Below are 21971 nucleotides of genomic sequence, written 5' to 3'. Positions count from 1 at the left end.
GTGTTCTTTGAATGAGTCCCCAAAGGTGCCCAACTTGGAAAGGAAGCTGCACCTTGATGTTTTGACCGCGGAAGACCAGCTCTGCAGATCTGTAGCTCGGTGCCCCTGGATACCTATGTCTCTTTGTTGTCATAGCAATGCTCTGATGCTTTCTGTCACTCATTATCTTGTATTCTTGTCTTCTCACTCTTTTCTGTCAAAAAGACGCTGGCCAAGAAGATGACAGTTCTGTACAAGCTGGCCCGGGAGCAGCTGTCTAAACAGCACCATTACGACTTTGGGCTCCGGGCCCTGAAGTCCGTGCTGGTCATGGCTGGTGAGCTGAAGAGGGGTTCCGCAGACCTGCAGGAGGTAGGCGGTGCCTGTGGCTCTGTGTGGTTCCTGTACGCGTGCAGAGGCAGAGCAGAGGATGTGGGACAGAGCGGGCCATCAGAAGCTTAGGTCGTGGCTACCCCTCCATCAGCTGTCTGGCTTTGCTCTGGTCTCGTTCCTGTGAAGCCTTTAGAGACTTGTCCCTTTAAGGTCAAGCCCAGAGTCCCGGTGGCAGTACAGCAATTTAGAGTGCTCCCGCAGCAGCCGTCAGCCTGTTTGTTGTGGTGGGGGGTGGCAGGGTAGCAGAGTGACAGGAGCTCCCTTCTGCAGAAGTGGGAACGTGAGTTTCTCTTCGATTAGTGACTGTTGATTGCACATCTTTAAAAAAATTTTTTTTTAATTAATTTATTTACCTTATGTATGTGGGCATTGTGTCCTCATATGCTTGTATAGCACATGAGTGCCTGGTCCTCTTGGAGGCCCTGGAGTTACAGACGATAGTGAGCTACCATGTGGGTGGTGGGAATTGAGCCCGGTCCTTGGGAAAAACAGCCAGCGCTCTTAATCACTGAGCTGTCTGTCCAGCCCCCAATCATACTTCCTCATGGGAGTCAGTGGGATACCTCACAGGAGCACACGTGGGCCCCGATCAGAACCGCCCCCCCCACATCATCCTGCTTCCTCTTTGCAATGAAGTTGAAATAGTCACATTGCTTTGACATGATATTTACTCCCCTGTCAGATTCATTGTTGGCATTCTGGGGGTGACGTTTTTGTGCAGTTTTCCACCAGCAGTGATGTACATGTGAGATATTTAGTTTTTGTTTTGATATAAAACTTGACATGCCGGGGTGGTGGCACACACCTTTAATCCCAGCACTCAAGAGGCAGAGGCAGGTGGATTGATGTGAGTTCGAGGCCAGCCTGGTCTACAGAGTGAGTCCAGGACAGCCAAGCCTACACAGAAAGACCCAAACCAAAAAACCAAAACAAACAAAAAAAACCTTAACATTTTACATTCCTTTTTTTTTTTTTTACATTCCATTTTTATAGTTTCGTTTTGGATTTTTATTTTCTACAAAATGTTGGGAAAAAAAGAAATGTAAATTCCACCAATATCATTTATATTTTATATAAATTTTCATATATTTAATTTTCATAAAAATATTCTATGAAAGTGCTTTGTACCTTACAATATTTTATACTCCATATTATTCAATTAAAACCTTTTTTTGGGGGACAGTTTCTCACTATGTAGTCCTGCGTAGCCTGGAGCTCACTGTGTAGACTAGACTGGCCTCAACTTCACAGAAACCCACTGCCTCTGATCCTGAGTGCTGGCCAGAAGTTTGAATTTTGTGAAGTTTTAGCGGGGCATGTACCTCAGCAGTAGGCATTTGCCTAGGTTCAATCCCTATTACGCTGCCCCAATTTTATTTAAATTTTTACATAAAGTGTATACAATAGGAAATGTTATATATAACTACACTGAATATTTTATTAAATATTGAATCTTTTATATATGATACAAAAGTTATGTGTGTAAATACATAAAATTTTATAATATAAAATATATAAATCTATAACATAATACATCTTGTTATGTATTACTTTTCTTTCTTTCTTTCTTTCTTTTTTTTCCCCTTTCTTTTTTGGTCTTTAGAGACAGTGTTTCTCTGTGTAGCTCTGGCTTTCCTGGACTCACTTTGTAGACCAGGCTGATCTTGAACTCAGTGAGTGATCTGCTTCCCTCAGCCTCCCTGAGTGCTGAGATCAAAGATGTGCGCCACCTCACTTGGCTATGTATTACCTTTTTTACATTGGTTTAGTTAGTGTGTGTGTGTGTGTGTGCATGTGCATGCCTGCCCTGAGGTGTGCTTGTGGAGGTCAGGAACAGTTTGTGGGAGTAAGTTGTCTCTTGCCAGATTGAGCACAGGCACCTTTGAAGGAGAGATAAACCTGTTTTTTATGATCCCAAGTGTGGGATTGGAACGGTCTTGTGAGAGAACAGGTGAGGTTAATCCACTAGAAGACCAACCACCTCGTGCAGGAGCTTGATTGTAGCCAGCTGAAAAGATCCCGTGAACAGACTCTGGGAGGAGATATATAAATGAGCTGAAAACAAGAGACGGGGCTTTTTGGAGACTTGGAATAGTTTTGGCTGTTCATCGCTGCACTTCGAGACGCTCCTAGAGAGAACCGCTCAAGAGAAGGCTTCAGGGCTTCAGGCTCCTGCTGAGGTTCTGGGTTCTGGTTACTCCAGGTTCCAGCAGAAGAAATCCTGCTGATTACGACAGGAGAATCGATCCTCGGAACTAATATCCTTACGGTTTTGTTGTTGTGTTCCTTAATCCTCTTTTCCTATTGGTTTGGTTAGTCGGGTTATAAGTGACGTACGCCCAGTTAATAAGTTGTAATAAAATATATTGGTAAAGAAAATTGAGCCTACCTTGCCAGCTCTCGGCATGTATTTATGTTAGATTATATAAAACACTTAACACATTAAATTTTATAAAAACATTCTACTGTGTGTCCGGAGGAGGAGGGGGCGGGGTGCGCCCAGCTGCATGGGGCTCCTTGGCAATCTCCCGTCCTCTGGTCCCTGCAGGATGTAGTCTTGATGCGGGCACTACGGGACATGAACCTGCCCAAGTTTGTGTTTGAGGATGTCCCCCTCTTCCTGGGCCTCATCTCTGACCTGTTTCCCGGGCTGGACTGCCCCCGCGTGCGCTACCCGGATTTCAATGATGCCGTAGAGCAGGTCTTGGAGGAGAATGGCTACGTGCTTCTGCCGGTCCAGGTGAGCTGCCGGACCGCCACTGCTGCACCCTCTACAGCTTGGCTTATACTTGTGGCGCTCTCTCTCTCTCCTCTCTCTCTCTCTCTCCTCTCTCTCTCTCCTTTCTCTCTCTCTCTCTCTCCTCTCTCTCTCTCTTCCCACCCCTCACCCCCTCCCTCCTTCTCTCTTTTCTCTCTTCCCCGCCCCCCCCTCTCACACACACACCACATGCACACACACACGACACACATGCACACGACACACACACATGAAAACACACACACACACACACAGACTCCCTGTCAGGAATGTAAAATAACACATTGCCTTGGCAAGCAGTCTTCTGGGTCTTCCGTGTACACACAGAGGCGTCCTAGAACCTGTTAATCACCCTGCGTGGCCCAAGAACAGTGAGAACACGGCTGCTCAGAGCCACACTCACGAGCTCCCATGGCCAGATAGTCACAGTGGCGGGCCCGAGTGTGGAAGCTACAGTTTCCATCAGCTGGCAGACAGATAAATGGCCTAGACACGCAATAAAACAGCATTTTTCCATAAAAGGAGCAAAGATGGGCGTTAGTGGCACACACCTTCAGCGCTTGGGAGGCAGAGGCAGGAAGATCAGAGCCTCAGGGCTAGCCTCAGCTACATAGGAGTCAGTTCTCTCCCAGGGGCCTGGGGCTAGCCTTAGCTACATAGGATCTGGTTCTCTCCCATCACAAGCTCAGGTGATCAGGCCTGGTGGCAAGCATCTCTCCTGGCTAAGCCATCTCACCAGCCCCAAGTTACACCTTCCTCCAAGTTACATCTTAATAAAGCTGCTATTACCTTCTTCCAAAGCCATGTTTAGGGCAGCTGCCCATGTCTGTCCCACAGGTGGATAAAGTGGTCCAAATGTTCGAGACCATGCTGACCCGCCACACCACAATGGTGGTAGGGCCCACAGGAGGGGGCAAGTCCGTGGTCATCAATTCTCTGTGCCAGGCCCAGACAAAGTGAGTACCCTACTGAGGGTGGGTGAGGGTCCTGGGCAGCCTCTTGGGAAGCATTTGGTGAGAGCTTTATTTCCTGGGGTCTGTGTTAATCCCAATCATGAGCTGTCTTTCTGATCGATGCAACCAAATATATATATAAAAAAAATCAGATTATGGGGAGGGAGGGGGGAGAGGGGGTTTATTCTGAGAGGATGGAATCCTTTGCAGCAGGGAAGGCATTGTAAAGTTCCTGGAGGCAAGTTAGTGGGCAGGAGCATAGCGCTGAGTTGCCTCATAGCTGGGAAGACCAGAAAGCAGAGAGCTGACAGTGCTGGCACTCTAAACTTTCTCCTTCCTCCAATTCTATTTAATCTGGGAACCTCAACCTGTGCAATGGTCCTGCCCACATTCAGGGAAAACCTTTCTTCCTCTGTTAAAACTTTGAAAATGAGCTGAGGTGCAGTGGCACATGCCTTTAATCCCAGCACTCAGGGAGGCAGAGTCAGGCAGATCGCTGTGAGTTCGAGGCCAGCCTGGTCTACAGAGTGAGTCCAGGACAGTCAAGGCTACACAGAGAAACCCTGGTCTAGAAAAACAAAACCAAAAAGAATGAGAGAGAACAACTACAGCCATGAGCACCAGGCCTCAGCATGCGGCTCTCCCTGGGTCCCTTGCTTTGCATGTACATGTGGTATTACGCACGTGTGTGTGCCGAGGCCAGAGGATGACGCTGGGTGCCTGTCCCTCTCTAGTCTCGCTGCCTTATTTCTTTGAGACAGGGTCCCTCGCTGAACCTGGGGCTAAGCTTACAGCCAACAAGCCCCGGTGATCCTCCTGCCTCCCCTACAGCAGGGGTCACAGGGATCCACAGCCATGCCTGTCTTTTTATGTGGGCACTGGGGATTCGAACTCGAGCCCTGATGCTTGTGCTGGAAGTGTTCTCTAGATATGAATTAAATCTCAGCCACAGTCCTGAGATTTGCTATGCAATCTAGAAATGCAAGAGCCATAAAGGTCACGTGGGTCCACTTATGAGTCGGCCTGGAGTGTTGGCACTTACCCAAGTCTGTCCAGAACCCAGCTATTAACAAGAGGAGGAGCAAAACATTGGAAAATCTGTTCTAGATGTAAGACTGTCACCCCACAGTGAGCCTTTAGGATGTCCCAGAGGCTCTGTTTTAATTCTAATCCTTTATATAATTGTTATTATACTTTATTTACTTATGGGGGGCCAGAGGACAGTTAGGGGGAGTTAGTTCTCTCCTTCCACCAAATGGGTTCTGGCGTCCAAACTCGAGGCTGTCTGCAAGCACCGTTCCAGGCTCTCAGCCACCTCACTGGATCTTCCACGTGATTTAGGGTACATTAACAGGTGCAGCTGTCTCCTCCTTCACATGGGCCTGGTGAAAAGTTGTCTGTGGAGGTGACAGCCCAGCATCGCCCGTTGCAGGTTCTGACTTAGGTCACAGGACTAATCCGAACACCGAGGTGATGGGGCTGAACTCTCACACTGTCCTCCTAAGAGGACAGCTTTGAAAAAATGTCTATTTCAAGATGTGTTTGTTTTTATGTGTTTGAGTGTTTTGTCTACATAAACCACTACATGCATGCAGTACCCACGGGGGTCAGAAGGCGCTAGCTTCCCTGGAACTGAAGTTATGGATAGTTGTTAGTCACCACGTGGGTGCTGGGAACCAAACTGGTGTCCTCTGCAAGAGTGTCACACGTTCTTAACTGCTGAGCCATCTCCCTGGCCTCATTTTCAAAGGGGTTTTGTTTTGTTTTGTTTTAAGATAGGGTTTCTCTGTGTAGCCATCACACAAAGGCACGTCCCGTCCACTTGACGTATAAAGCGTGCCACACACAGAGCCAGGTGTAGTGGTGCATGCTTGCAGTCTAGCAGGCAGAGGCAGGAGGATCACTGCTAGTTTGAGGCTAACCTGGTCTACTTAATAAGCTCTAAGCTATCCAGGGCAACATAGTGGGACCCTGTCTCCAACTTTCCTTATGAAAGAGAAACTCAGATCAATTTCCGAGTGGACTTCCATCTGCACTGCCCTTGGGCACATCATTGGCCTGACCCACGGCTGACGCTGCCTCTTTGGTTTAGGCTTGGGCTCCTGACGAAGCTGTATATCTTGAACCCCAAAGCTGTGAGTGTCATTGAGCTGTACGGCATCCTGGACCCCACCACTCGAGACTGGACAGACGGGGTGCTGTCAAACATCTTCCGGGAGATCAACAGGCCGACCGACAAAAAGGAACGGAAGTAAGTGTCTCCCTAATTGGCCAGGAACCTGGGTTGGTAGCTATTTCTATGGCACCCTTCAATTTTGAGCATTAAAAAAAAAAATTTTTTTTTATGACCTTGGTGTTCTGGAAGACTCCAGACCAGCTGTGTTACAGAGGAGTCTCGGTTTTAGTTTTCTTGCTGCTCTGGTTGGCTCTGGCTGTGCATCTCAGACAGCAATGCCACAGGGATGACATGTCTGTCTCCACACTGGAGATGTGTGCTGTCTGCATGTCCCATCCATCAGTCATGACACCTTCTCTTCTGGACCAGGCACCGTTTCCCACTTTGGAGTGGATTGGCCATCTATAGGGAGGCGCCTCACAGTGGTGCTGGCGCCCCACTCCTCATCAGCCCCCACTCCGTGGTCTGAACAGCTGTTGCTACTTGCTTGAGCCCAGGCAGCAAGTCCCTGTTGGGAGATGACATAACTAGAGTGTGGGCTGTACGCCATACGATGGAATTGGATGACATGTTACATGTGTGTTCATACATGAATGACGAGAACACACGTATTCTTAGGAACCACAGGCTGAAGTATTTAGGGGAAAGGCTTATCATATCTGCAGCAGATCAAGGAAAGAGAGGGGTGTGGAGAGAGGAACAGAGGGAGCGGGAGAGGAAGAGGGAGGGGAGAAAGGGAGAGAGGAAAAGGGGGGATTATAAATCTGCATGGCCTTCTGTACTGTCTCCTTATGAAGATGGAATGGGGAGGTGCCCTGGTAATCTAGAAGCATCTTGTCTTGAGATCTTTAGCTAGGATCATCCCCCTGTCCCAGCCAAGTGTAGTGTATGTCAGCACACATCTGTAAGCCTAGCGGTCGGGACACTGAGGCATGAGAGTTTTCAGCCAGCCTGAGCTACCTCATGAGAGGCCTATCTAAAAATAAATAAATTGGGCTAGAGAGATGGCTCAGTGGTGGAGGGCACTGGCTGCTCTTTCAGTCCCCAGCACCCACATGGCCACTGTCAACCATCTGTAAGTCCAGTTCCAGGTGCCGTCTTTTGGCCTCCTGGGACACTGTATACACACGTAGTACAGATATTCATGCAGGCAAACATTCATACACATGAAATTAAAATGTGAAAGTCTGGCCGGGCGTGGTGGCGCACGCCTTTAATCCCAGCACTTGGGAGGCAGAGGCAGGCGGAATCCTGGGAGTTCGACGCCAGCCTGGTCTACAAAGCGAGTCCAGGACAGCCAGGGCTACACAGAGAGACCCTGTCTCAAAAAACCAACCAAACAAACAAAAAACTAAACTAAACTAAAGTAAAAGTCTTTAAAAATTAAAGAAAAAAGTTTTTTTTTTTTTTAAAAAAACAGTGATAAATTGCAATTTATTCTTGATCTCAGCCTTGAGGCAAAAATGGGGTGTGGAGTGGTGGACGATGACACTTGCTGTCCCCATGATATCACTCACTCAGGATTAGTAGGGGATTCCCATGCAGGAATGCAGGGGCAGCATGGTTTAAAAGGGCAAATAGCAGTAAAGGTGAGTCGTGTGAGATGAAAAAGAAGGCGATCACAAACTCCAGACAAAACCAAACGGCTCTGAAAGACAAGGCGAGATGTAGAATGTGGTAGGCTCTGCTGTAAATGTCCCCGTAGTAAAATGAAGCCAGCAGTGTGTACGGCTGGCCAGTTTAGCCGTGTGTTATTCTCAGGAGGGAAGGTCGGTCTGTCGCAGGAAGCCAGATGGATTGTGGGCAACGGTCTCCCACTTCCTAAACATTAGTGAGTTACTCAGTATTTACGCAGCACGTGTGTGGTCAAACTTCAGGACAAAGGGAGTGTGCACTGAAGGCCTAGCTGGAAAGCCCTGGAAAAAGACAGGGAGCAGGAGGGACAGTGGGGTCACTGGGAGCCCTCTGGGGTCTGTGGCTTACCAGGAGGGACAGTGGGGTCGCTGGGAGCCCTCTAGGGTCTGTGGCTTACTAGGAGGGACAGTGGGGTCACTGGGAGCCCTCTGGGGTCTGTGGCTTACCAGGAGGGACAGTGGGGTCACTGGGAGCCCTCTGGGGTCTGTGGCTTACCAGGAGGGACAGTGGGGTCACTGGGAGCCCTCTGGGGTCTGTGGCTTACCAGGAGGGACAGTGGGGTCACTGGGAGCCCTCTGGGGTCTGTGGCTTACCAGGAGGGACAGTGGGGTCACTGGGAGCCCTCTGGGGTCTGTGGCTTACCAGGAGGGACAGTGTGGTCGCTGGGAGCCCTCTGGGGTCTGTGGCTTACCTCTCTTTGGTCCCTGCAGGTATATTTTATTTGACGGCGACGTGGATGCCTTGTGGGTGGAAAACATGAACTCCGTGATGGACGACAACAAGCTGCTGACCTTGGCCAACGGGGAGCGCATTCGGCTCCAGTCGCACTGCGCCCTGCTCTTTGAGGCAAGCAGTGCTGGGAACCAAACTAGCACACACATGAGCGCACACACATGAGCGCACACACACGCACGCACGCACAAACATACATGCACACACACGCACACATACACACACATGCACACACACACTTTGCTGAAGATAGTGGCACATCTCATAATCCCGGCAATTAGAAAGCTTCACAGGAGGCAGAAGGATTCCCATGAGTTCGAGGCCAGCATGGGCCACACAAGCAGTTGTGGTGACCTATAACTATTGCAAGTCCCAGTGTCACAGAAATGAAGCAAACGTTAAAACCTTTACATATTATCTACTGACATGGTCCTCTGAGTGTGAGGGTCCCCCTGCTCCGTCAGTTGCCAGCCCTCCCTCCTTGGAAGACTGTCTTGCTGAACTGTTTAACAGTTGACACTGTTTACATTGTTTTGACTATGGACATATTTCATGCAGAGCCAACTAGTACACTATAATTTCATTGTCCTTTAGAACCATTTGTTTTGTCTGGAGTTTGGTGTCGCCTTTCTTTTCTCTCACATTGTTTGCCTTTCTCTTCATCAAGAAATTCTGGGGGACTAGAGAAATGGCTCAGAGGTTAAAAGAACTGGCTGTTCCTCCCAAGGTTCTGAGTTCAATTCCCAGCAACCACATGGTGGCGCACAACCATCTATGAGATCTGGTGCCCTCTTCTGGTGTGCAGGTGTTACATGTGAACACAACATTGTATACATAATAAATAAATAAATCTTAAAAAAAAAAAAAGAAAGAAAGAAATTCTGTCATGTCAAGAGACGAGCCCTCCTGGTTTTTCTAGAGGCTGCTCCTGGACTCTCCCCGCTCCCCACTTTCTGATCACCAGGACTTGCCCTAGGACTTGCTCCTGCCCCAGCTTAACAGTGATATCGTTTTCCTGCAGCCTGCAGAGTTTATCAGCACACTGGTGTTTGTGCAGGTCACTGTCTAGCTGGCTCGTGGAACTGTGTCTTTTATGACGAGAGACACTTGACAATGATGTTAACTTTGTATTTCCGACCCTGTGTGACCCTTTGTGTGTCAGTCATGTTTAAAAAAAAAAAAAAAAACAAAACAAAAAAACAAAACAGAAAGAAAGAGAAGAAAACACTAAAGTGATTTTGGGGGGCTGGGGCTGAGGAGAGCTCACCTAGCTTTCCTGAGGTCCTGGGTTCATCCCAGCATGGCCTACACCAGGTGCACTGCCACACACCTGTCATTCTAGCATTCAGGAAGTGAAGACACACAGGGCTAGGAGTTCAAGGCTATCCGTAGCTACAGGCTAGCCTGGGTTACATGAAACCCTACCTTAAAAAACTAAAATAGGCCTGACAGTGGTGGCACACGTCTTTAATCCCAGCACTCAGTTGGCAGAGCCAGGTGGATCTTTATGATTTCAAGGCCAGCCTGGTCTACAGAGAGAGTTCTAGGACACCCAAGGCTACATAGAGAAACCTTGTCTTGAAAAAAAGAAAACACCCAAAACAAACAAAAACAAAAAAACAAGCAAACAGACAACAAAACAAAACCCTGAAACAAAACAAAACAAGAACCAAGTGGCCAGAGGGACAATTCAGTGGCTAGCAAGTGTAATCTTATTGTGACCTTCGTGCTCCATTAAAAACCACATAACAGCTGCACTGGCTGCCTGGCCTGGGCTCCGTGCCCCTGGGAATCTTTGCTCTGGGAAGGCCCTGGCATGGGTGGCCCAGGTGTTAGCAGCCGTGAGCAGAAGGGTTTACGAGCTGAAGGGTCCTCTTCCTTTCCAGGTTGGAGACTTGCAGTACGCCTCTCCTGCTACAGTGTCTCGCTGCGGGATGGTCTACGTGGACCCTAAGAACTTGAAATACCAGCCATACTGGAAAAAATGGCTGCAGCAAATACAGAACAAGGTGAGCGTTGTCCATTAACGGCCTGAGCACGAGCAGGAGCATTGCACAAGGAACGCCTGTAGGAGAGGCCGCCTAGTCCTGGGCCCGCTGTGTGCACACACAGCTGCCCTCGCACACACAGCCCGATGAGCCCTTTGGGTCGTACATACTGGTGAGATGGGAAATAATATTCACAATCTAGGCCAGAAGTTGAAAAGCTTCTGCAAAGAGTCATTCAGGACACATCGTTGGTTGCATGAGTCTCTTTTGTACCCACTCCAGTTGCTTCTAGCGTGGGAACAGACAGATGATAAATGGATGAGAGGACATGGCTGTAGGCAGCGGATGTTAGCCCAAGTGGATTCTGGGTATCACTGTGCAGGTGTGCTTCAGATGAGCTGGGTTACGGAGACGCGATGCCCTGTTCCGTGCTTTTGCTCAGCTGGATGAGTGTCGTGCGCACATGAAGCAATTTGCCCTGTAGTTGGGATCTGACACCTTCAGCTCACCACTGGGGTGCTCGCTGTGTCCCATCTTAACAGTGGGACTCATCGAAAGGTGATGGATGGGTGTGACGGTCATGCGTGTTCTGTGGCTTTAAGCACACCCAGAACCCCGTGTTCATAGGTGTTCTGGGTGTCCCTAGGCCACTAGGCTGGTGGGAATTGGAAACCAGACTATAGTTGTCCCAGAGAAGAGATGGCCTGGGGGGGGACAGGCAGGGCCGCTGGAAGCAATGTCATCTGGGCAGGCTTCCCTTCAGGGGAGTCATAAGGACACATGAGTGCCTTGCTGTGGGCATTGACAGCTAGGAGCGGTGGCACACGCCTGTAATCCCGCAATCTGAGAGGCAGAGGCAGGCAGATCTCTGTGAGTTCAAGGCCAGCCTGGTCTACAAAGAGAGTTCCAGGACAGTCAAGGCTACACTGAGAAACCCTGTCTCAAAAAAATTCACTTTACTTTTGATTAAGTACGTGCACGTGCGCGCTCGCACACACACACACACACACACACACACACACACACACACACACACGATCATGCATATGAGTCTATTGTCTGGAAAAGGACATTGGATCCTCTGGAGCGAGAGTTACACGCTCATGTGAGCTGCCCAGTGTGGGTCCTGAGAACTGAATTTAGATCCTCTATCAGAGCAGCCCACCATCTTTTTTTTTTTTTTTTTTTTTTTTGGTTTTTCGAGACAGGGTTTCTCTGTGTAGCCTTGGTCATCCTGGACTCACTTTGTAGACCAGGCTGGCCTCGAACTCACAGCGATCCGCCTGCCTCTGCCTCCCGAGTGCTGGGATTAAAGGCGTGCGCCACCACGCCCGGCTGCAGCCCACCATCTTAAGCTTTTTGTTTTTGGTTTCTTTTTTAGTTTTGTTTTGTTTTGGTTTTTTGTTTTTGTTTTTGTTTTTTTGGTTTGGTTTCTTCAAGACAGGGCCTCTCTGTGTAGCCTTGGCTGTCCTGGACTCGCTTTGTAGACCAGGCTGGCGTCGAACTCCCAGCGATCCGCCTGCCTCTGCCTCCCGAGTGCTGGGATTAAAGGCGTGGGCCACCACATCCGGCTCCCATCTTAAACTTTTTAAACATATTTATTTTATGCGTATTAGTGTTTTGCCTGTATGCATATATGTGCGCTATGTGCATCTCTGGTGCCCAGGGAGGTCAGATGAGGGGGTCAGATCCCCTGGGACTGGAGTGACAGCCTGTTGTAAGCCACCATGTGGGTGTAGAGAATTAGGCCCAGGTCCTCTGTAAGAGCAACAGATGTTCTTAGCTCTAGCCTTGGTTCACCGTCTTAACCACTGAGCCTGCCTCCAGCTGCACACCTGTCACCTTCAACTCTGCTGAGTGACCGATTGTGAACTCTTCAGACCACCAGCTCCTTTTCTGTCAAAAGGGACCTGCTATCCCCGTCCCTCCCACGCGTGGGTCCATTGTGGCAGCGACAGGAAGTGAGGGTACCGTAAAGCGCAGGCAGAAGGCGCCGGGGTCCGCACCCTGCTAAAGTCATCGCCACAGCCCTCCTTCACCACTTGTCAGGACATAACAGCCCTCTGCTGGACTTCCAGTTAAAGGGACCCTTGGAAAGCATTTGGCGCTCTCCTCTCCTCCGCAGGTGGAACAGAAGCACTTAAATGACCTTTTCGAGAAGTACGTACCCACGCTCATCGACATGATCATAGAGGGAATCGTGGATGGGAGGCAAGGGGAGAAGCTGAAGATGGTGGTTCCTCAGACGGACCTGAACATGGTAGGAACACTTCGCTGCTGAGGGCCAACGGAAGGCTTCCCGAGAGATGGACCCGCAAGGTGGAGAGGGGCTTAAAGGGAGCATAGATGCCTGATGGGTGACCCCCATGCAAGCCAAGGTGCCAAGCTCCAATGTGTCTGAACCAATATGGCGGGTATAGGTGCCACCGCTGTGGGATAGGGGACCCCAGGCGTCAGGACAGGATAGCATCATGGAGGTCAGAAAGAAGGGCTAAGACATGTTTGTGTGTGTGTGTGACCAGGTGACCCAGTTAACCAAGATGATGGATTCGCTACTAGAAGGGGAAATTGAGGACATTGACCTGCTGGAGTGCTTCTTCCTGGAGTCACTCTACTGCTCACTGGGCTCCTCCCTGCTTGAGGATGGAAGGGCCAAATTTGACGAGGTCATTAAACGCCTCTCGTCTATGCCCACTGCGGACACTGAAGGGAACTGGGCCCGTCCCGGAGAATTGCCAGGTAGGAATTGTGACCCATTCTGAGGTGCAGGCTTGTGGCAGAAATGAGCTGGCATCTCCCTGTTCCTGACTGTGGGGGTTTGCAGACCGTGCAACACGGCCACTGCTACACTCAGGCCTTCAAGTGTGTCACCCACTCCAACAGTCCAACCCCCCCAGACACTAGTGCTGGAGGAGGCTGCCCCTCTGACACCATCTTGGGCCCTGATGCTCTGGCTCTGGCTGACACACTCCAGGATTCCCTGTTTGTTTTGTTTTTCCCTCGGGGCTCCCCCATCTGTCTCATAGATCAGACACAGGAAGACACCATATGAAAGGCTTAAGATTTTGCATCAACACGTGCACAAATGGCCTGCAGCTTGGAGAAATGGTCTGCTCAAAGATGGGAGGGTGTGGCACATGTGCCAATAGGGACCAAGATGGATGGGCATGGCACATGCGCCAATAGGGACCAAGATGGATGGGTGTGGCACATGTACCAATAGCAACCAAAATGGATGGGCATGGCACATGTGCCAATAGGGACCAAGATGGATGGGTGTGGCACATGTGCCAATAGGGACCAAGATGGATGGGTGTGGCACATGTACCAATAGGGACCAAAATGGATGGGCATGGTACATGTGCCAATAGGGACCAAGATGGGTGGGCGTGGCACATGTGCCAATAGGGATCATGGTGAGGAAATGATATGGAGGGTGGAGTGCAGGTAGTGGGCGGGGCTCCTGCTCTTGTCACCATGCTTCTCTACCTCTTTCCCATCCTGCCTTTGCCAGATGTTCTGGTGGGTGGTGGGTCATGAGTCGTACCTGTACCTCTCCAGTCTCAGAGTTCAGTGTCTGCATCAAAATTTATGTCTATTTGCCTCTATCTACTCTTGCCTGAGCCACCAATATCCGTAAGGGTGGGGACAAGGCTTTGTGCCCCATGGCTGCGTCCTTGGTGGCTAACTGCAAACAGGTAGTGGGGGTTCCAAGTTCTCAGATGCGACCCACTCGGGGCAGTGCCCACTGAGTGCTCACTGAGAGCCTATCCCGGGAAGGGGTAGGGTAGCCAGCAAGCCCTGAGTGTACAGGTGGTAGCTCTTCCCAGATGTGTCATCATCTACCCTGACCACAGCAACATGGACCCTTGTCCCCTGCAGGGCATCTTCCCACCCTGTACGACTTCCATTTCGACTCCAAGCGGAACTACTGGATCCCGTGGAGCAAGCTAGTCCCTGAGTATATTCACAACCGGGAGAAGAAATTTATTGACATCCTGGGTGCGTAGGCGCTGGCCTTGGTCTTAGCTCCCTGGTGCGAGTGGGTGTGGAGAAGGTGACCATGGTCTCACTGGCAACTGAGCACCATCCAGGGAACTGGTTGGGAGTGACTAGGCGGTGGCACCTGGGGCCCCTTGGGGTCTCTCTTTGTTCCATGCCTCTGAGCGCCTCTGTGTGGCTGTGGCCTGGGGGTTTCGGGGCCAGATGTTGCCCGTGATGGCTGGTTCTCTACTTTCCTTTACGTTTCCTAGGGCGCTCCTGCCACAGAGCTGGCTGGGCGCAGGGAGGGCTGGAGGGAATTCACAGGAGCGGTTTACAATAGGGAGCCCAGCCCCATCATGTGCAGTGCCATAGTAAGCGTGTCTGGTCTGTTCAGGGCTGGCCTGGTCTACAGTAAGTTCCAGGACAGTCAGGGATACACTGAGAAACCTTGTCTTGACAAAACTCTGTGTGTGTGTGTGTGTGTGTGTGTGTGTGTGTGTTGTGCAGGTGTATGCACCTGGGCACTTCTGTGGAAGCAGGAACAGGCTGTCAAGTGTCTTCCTACAGTGCTCTGTGCTCTCCTGCCTTGAGACAGGGCCCTTCGCTGATCTGGCTATCCTGACTAGCCGGCAAGCTCTCAGGATCTGCCAGTCTTCACCTCCCGGGTGGTGGAGTTAAAGGCACGCACAGCCACATACAGCTTTTCATGTAGGTGCTGGGGATTTGAACTCAGGTCCTCAGGCTTCCAGAACGAGGCTCTTACCCACTGAGCCACTTCACTTCTCCAGTCCCAGCTGCCTCTTACTGGATACATGGGGTCCTGTGTGAATGTCTGGCACCCAATTGCTCGGCATTCCTGAGACACTCATATTCTTCTATCTTGTAGTTCACACAGTGGACACCACCCGTACCACCTGGATACTAGAGCAGATGGTTAAAATCAAGCACCCTGTTCTTTTTGTGGGTGAATCTGGCACTTCTAAGACAGCCACTACCCAGAACTTCCTCAGAAACCTGAGTGAGGAGACCAATGTAAGTGTTTGTTTGTATTAGTTACCACCTGCTGCGTAACAAGTTGCCCCAGCACCTGGTGGCTTAAGGCCACAAGCCTTTATTACCTCTCAGTTTCCATGGGTCAGGTATCTTGTGTGGCTTGGCTGGGTGACTTGAGTTCTTTCACAAAATTGTAGTTAAGTGCTGGTAAAGACTGTTTATTTGAAGGCCTGACTGGGGCTGGATGATCGTCTTCCAAGATGGCATTTCATGTGGCTGGAGGCCTCAGATCCTTCCTGTGTGGACCTCTCCTGGGAATGCCTGATTATGCTTGTTTTGGACCTTTGCTATAACAAAAGACTTGAGATCTGAAAGGTTACAGAGAGCAGAAGGTTACTTGACTCAACCCTTGAGGGCCAGCAAATCCAAGAGCATGGTGCTGCTGTCTGACAGGCAAGGGCGTCCTTCATACTTGGCGATCCAGTGGAAAGCATCACATAGGGAGAAAGAACAAGCCTGCCCTAGAAAGTCCTACTTTCATAAAAGAAAAGTCACTCTTTAGAACCTTTGATTCTGTTTCTATGCAAATGGCTCGATATGCGTTTGAGAGCCCCCCCCCCATTTGATCATTCCCAGTGGTCTTGGGAGCTTCTAAGGTTCACTAACATGAAATGACGGGTTATGTCCCACACATGGGACCTGGGCTACATTCCATCCACAGTGGTGACACCTAAGGGCAATCAGCTTCCTTCATGGTAGAAGTCCAAGCTTGACCACAAGGCAGAAGCCACTGTGTTCCTTGTTAACGTAATGCCGGGAAAGCACTAGATCAGAAATGCAGACAAACACATGTATTTCTTTTCATGGTGTCAGAACCTAACAAATAACAAGAAATTCACAAGATCTAGCAGTGCCAATGGCAGCTATTCGTCATGAAGTCCATTGACCTCGGCAGCCTGGCCAGACTCAATACAATGACTGCTACTCTCACAGCAGACCACGGACCTCGCCATATCTCTATATGCGTATATGTGGATTGCAAAGTAGACACAGGTCAGAGAGGCCACAGCAGAGCTCAGGAGGTCTCAGAAGAGGGTTGAGGGTCTTTCTGCTTGAGGATAAAGAACCTCATCAGTGCCAGAAGGGAGCTGCTGGGGTCAGGGTTGAGTGCAAAGTGGTAAATTTGTAGCTGCCAGGTGAAAAGGCTGAACTGGGTCGGGAAACAGCAGGCCAGGGCCGGGGCCAGACAACTGAGTGGATGGATGAGAGGCAGCTGAGTACTCTGTGTCAACAGAAGGGACAGAGCCCAGTCAGCAAGTCCTTGGTTCTTGGTGCACACACCAGGTATTTACCCCGTTAGGTCAGGATGCACAGTACTGGGGATCCATCACTTTATGGGCCCAGATGAGAGAGTTACCCCCTATGTTTGGTCTGGTATATATGCTAATCCTTTGGCCTGCTTTCCCTGACATTATTTCAATACAGTCATGTGCCCCTCTCATGGTTTTGGTTCTCCCCAATAAATATATAGGGTAGTGCATTTTCTACTCTAAGGAACAAGTCATTTATCAGTCTGTGCTGGATGGGTTGTCCCTGACCAATCGTACCATTTCTGGGTTCCCCCCCCCAAACCCAGGGGTTATAGAAATCCTCTCCCCAAATAAACTCAAAAGTAGCTTGTCACATGGGGTCTCTTAGGAGGGTGTTCCTATACACCGGTCTTACACAATGTGGAGCCCCTTAGAGCGAACACAGCCTGAGCTCAGCTCATGGCCTTGCCAGCACCCCTCTCTCACATTCTGCCACATGGGCCACGCAGGAAAGCCTCTGACCACCTTGATTGGGCCCGGGCTGCGGGTGATAGAGGGCCACCGTGGAGGGTGGGTGTCTGTCGCGTTCTCTGTCATCCTTTTGTGCATTCGAGAACTTGGTCAAATGTGGGAAGGTCTGCTATGAGCAGGGCCCCGGGCCAGCCACCAGCATAGGGCCAGCTGCAGTTCACACAGCAACCCCTGGGGCCTCATAGAGGGCCATGCAGGTGGACACAAGGCACATGAGGGTGTACCAAGGTGGCAAAAAGGATGATGGGTCCCTCCTTCACACACTGTCACGCCAAGGGACCTCTTCATGCTCTCTGCGTCCCTCATCTGGCTTTAATGGTTTCTCTCTTCTCATAGTCTGCTTTGTTGATTCTGTGCATCACTGCACTTTTGCCCCCTCTGATAAAGCGCATGACCACAGCAGCTTATAGAAGGAAGGGTTGATTTGGGCCTTATGGCTCCAGAGGGTAAGAATCCATCTCAGCCAGGCACGGTGGTGCACACCTGTAAATCCCAGCACTCGGGAGGCAGAGGCAGGCAGATCTCTGGGAGTTCAAGGCCAGCCTGGACTACAAAGGGAGTCCAGGACAGCCAAGGCTACAGAGAGAAACCCTGTCTAGAAAACAAAAACAAAAGAAGTCCAGCCCATTACAGCAAAGTGTGGCCCCCCAAGCACAGGCGTGCTGGCAGGAACAACTGAGCACTCCCATCTCAGGCTATCGGCAGGAAATAGAGAACACCAACTGGGAACAGCAGGTGGCTTCTGAAATCAAAGAGCTCCAGCAAGGCCACACCCCGAAGCTCCCCCAAAAAGTGCCAACAGCTAGGGACCAAGTATTAAAATGCTGGAGACTTATGGGGGAACATCTCCTTCGCACCACGACAATGACAAAGACCCCAATTCTTGTTTCAACCTTGGAACCTCAGAAGACAGAGACAGCTGGGTGTGGTGGCGCACGCTTTTAATCCCAGCACTCCGAAGGCAGAGACGAGTGGGCCTCTGTGAGTTCTAGGATAGCCTGGTCTACACAGTGAGTTTCAGGATATCTAGGGTGACAGAGAGACCCTGTGTCAACAAGCAAACAAAGAAGCAGAGATATCCCCTACTTCCTTCTCTGGTGCTTCCCATTCCATGTCCCTTCTACTCCTGTGACTTCTGGAAGCCTCGTGGACCTTGGGGGCAGGAAGTGCCCTGCTGGGAACCAGGCCAAAGGATTAGCATATATACCAGACCAAACAGAGGGGGTAACTCTCTCATCTGGGCCCATAAAGTGATGGATCCCCAGTACTGTGCATCCTGACCTAACGGGGTAAATACTTGGTGTGTGCACCAAGAACCAAGGACTTGCTGACTGGGATCAGGCCTGCCAGCCTGCCTGCCTGCCTTCCCTCATGCAACGTGGCGCATTTAGCTTTGGCGTCAGAGTGGAGCGCACAGGGCTGGTGTTAGAAACCTGTGGGACATACAGGTCTGTGGAGACCTCTAGAGGAAGCCCCGCTCAGAAACTTCCGTGTGTCAGCGCTTCCCTAGGACCCTGCCCCTCAATGGCTTCGAGCGCGCGCGTGCGCGCGCGCGCGCGCACACACACACACACACACACACACACACACACACACACACACACACACACACACACACGGACAGTTAGCCCATATGCACATGTACTCATGGGCAGGTGGCTGGGAGGACATTTTAAAAGTCAGCTGTTCCCAAAGAATGGTCCACAGGCTGACAACTTAGGGACCAACTGAGAAGTTGTTTGAACACATCGCTGACTGAACCCCAGCTCTGGGCAGGGGTCCCTGAGCTGTGTGGCACAGCAGTCCAGCTGTGGCTGAATATGAGCATCTGTGTCGGGGGTGGGGTGGGGAATGCCCTGTCCATGTGCAGGGGATTTTATGGGGACATCTCTCTGGCTACGAGGTCCAACAGGGACCCTCTGGCTGTTGGTGCCTTCTTTGGTCTCCTTATTAATGGTCAGTTGCCTCGAAAGCTATTTATCTTTCAAACTCCTCTGCCATGGAGAGTGTTCTAGCAGACGTCATTAAGGTCATTTTTCCAGGCTTGGGAAAGGTCCAGACGGTTGCCTGTTGGGAGGCCACCCAATTAGAACAACATTTTCCCCTTACATATCACACGACTTTTCTTTCTAATCACCCGGCTAGAAAGGACCAAGAAATGATTCTACTTGTGTCCAGCTTGATGAACCAAATGGGTATTAATGGGAGTCATTTCCAGAAGTAGGGTGGCCTTGGGGCCAGCTCTCCACCCTTTGATGAGGGGGATGTTAGTGGGTCCGACCTTGTGAGGGTTTCCCACTTCAGGACACTGCAGCCTTGGGGACAGCATTCCACAGCCTGCATTATCCCAAGGCTCACAAGTGGTAACCTGTAATGTCACAGAGGGACAGACAATATTGTTATTAAGACAGGGTCTCGCTGTGTAGTCCTAGCTGGCCTGGGGCTTGCTATGTAGGTGAGGCTGGCCTTGAACTTACAGAGCTCCTCCTGCCTCTGTCTCCTGAGTGTGCCCTCATACCCAGCCCTAGCTTTAGCGCTTAAAAAAAAAAAAGATGAAGCACAGAGCTGCATCCATTCTAGAAATGTTTGGAAACTGGTTAGCTCATGGCTCTCTGTTCTGCCGCAGATTGTGCTGATGGTCAATTTCTCCTCACGCACCACATCCCTGGACATCCAGAGAAATTTAGAAGCGAGTGTGGAGAAACGGACAAAGGACACGTATGGGCCGCCCATGGGGAAGCGTCTGCTGGTGTTCATGGATGACATGAACATGCCCAAGGTGGGCAGGGCTTGCAGAGGTGGGGTAGGCAGGTGTGTGTGTGGAAGTTCGTGTCCTTTGTTTTGCTTTGTTTTTTTGAGGCAGGGTTTCTCAGTGTAGCCCTGGGTTGTCCTGGAACTCACTCTGTAGACCAGGCTGGCCTCAAACTCAGAGATCTGCCTGCCTCTGCCTCCCGATTGCTGGGATTAATGGCGTGCGCCATCATATCCAGTGGAAGTTCGTGTCTTTTAAATAGTTTTAATTTTTAAGGCTAATCTTATTTATTTATTTATTTTGCTTTTCGAGACTGGGTTTCTCTGTGTAGCCTTGGCTGTCCTAGACTTGCTTTGTAGACCAGGCTGGCCTTGAACTCACAGCAATCCGCCTGCCTCTGCCTCCCAAGTGCTGGGATTAAAGGTGTGTGCCACCACGCCCAGTTAATTTTGTTTCTTTTTATGGGTGTGTACCTGTGTGTATATGTGATGCCACATGTACTCAAAAGAGGACAGAAGGTGTCAGGTCAGATGGCTCAGAGGTTGAGAGCACTTCCTGCTCTTCCAAAGGTCCTGAGTTCAATTCCCAGAAACTACATGGTGGCTCACAACCATCTATAATGAGATCTGGCGCCTTCTTCTGGTGTGCAGGTGTACATGCAGGCAAAACATTGTATACATAATAAGTCTTTAAAAAAAAAAAAGATGTCAGGTCCCTTGGAGCTAGAGTTACAGGTGGTTGTCAGCTGCCTGACATGGGCCTGGGAACAGAAGTCTGAACTCACTGGAAGAGCAGCGAGTGTTCCTTTTTAAAGATTTATTTATGTATTATGTGTACAGTTTTCTGCCTGCCTGCATGTCTGTACTCCATAAGAGGGCACCAGATCTCATTATAGATGGTTGTGAGCCACCATGTGGTTTCTGGGAATTGAATTCAGGACCTTTGGAAGAGCAGCCTCCGAGCCATCTCTCCAGCCTGCACAGTGTTCTTAACCACTGAGCCATCTCTTTAGCTCTGAGCACAGGTGTCTTCAATCCTACACAGTGTGGGAGCCAGCTGAGGGTGGCAGGTCCTCAGTGTTCCTCTCACACAGGCCTCCTCACTGTGTGGCATGGTCTCCTGTACCCTCCATCCACCTGCCCACCCATCCATCCACCTGCCCACCCATCCATCCACCTGCCCACCCATCCATCCACCTGCCCACCCATCCATCCACCTGCCCACCCATCCATCCACCTGCCCACCCATCCATCCACCTGCCCACCCGTCTATCTACTACACACCCATCTGTCTATTCATCCACTCACCCATTCAGCCAACCACCCATCGGTTTTTCCATCCATCCATCCAAATACATACATACCCATTCTCCATCCATCCATCCAAATACATACATACACATTTTCCATCCATCCATCCACCCATCCATCCATCCATCCAAATACATACATAGACATTTTCTATCCATCCATCCATCCATCCAAATACATTCATAGACATTTTCCATCCATCCATCCACTCATCCACCCATCCATCCATCCATCCAAATACATACATAGACATTTTCCATCCATCCATCCATCCATCCATCTGCTCCATTTGCTGAACTTCTCCCAGGAAGCTAGTGATGTGTGGTGTGTAAGCCTCAGCAGCGCTGCCCTCATGGAGTGCTCAGTGTAGTGAGGAAGACAGAAAACCTTGGGCATGAGTGGACAGCCGTAGATCTGAGAAGCTCTGTAAGGCCAACCCAGAATGTTCAGAGGTCGGCAGAGCCTTGCCAAGCTCTG

At 50.3% G+C, this 21971-nt stretch overlaps 1 protein-coding gene across 1 annotated transcript in view; it reads left to right on the top strand.

Annotated features, from left to right (window-relative positions):
* Positions 1-21971, top strand: part of Dnah10 (dynein axonemal heavy chain 10) — a 121154-nt gene that overhangs the window by 61833 nt on the left and 37350 nt on the right. Inside the window, 11 exon segments of the mRNA XM_051161444.1 lie at positions 205-351; positions 2921-3112; positions 3968-4086; positions 6176-6334; positions 8605-8740; positions 10513-10635; positions 12740-12874; positions 13137-13353; positions 14497-14616; positions 15485-15630; positions 20059-20211. Coding sequence (XP_051017401.1) covers positions 205-351; positions 2921-3112; positions 3968-4086; positions 6176-6334; positions 8605-8740; positions 10513-10635; positions 12740-12874; positions 13137-13353; positions 14497-14616; positions 15485-15630; positions 20059-20211 — 1647 coding nt within the window.

The sequence above is a fragment of the Acomys russatus genome, chromosome 19 (assembly GCF_903995435.1).
Source record: "Acomys russatus chromosome 19, mAcoRus1.1, whole genome shotgun sequence".
Taxonomy (NCBI): Eukaryota; Metazoa; Chordata; class Mammalia; order Rodentia; family Muridae; genus Acomys; species Acomys russatus.
The sequence above is the reverse complement of the archived record's forward strand: the minus strand, read 5'-3'. Positions and strand labels throughout refer to the sequence as shown.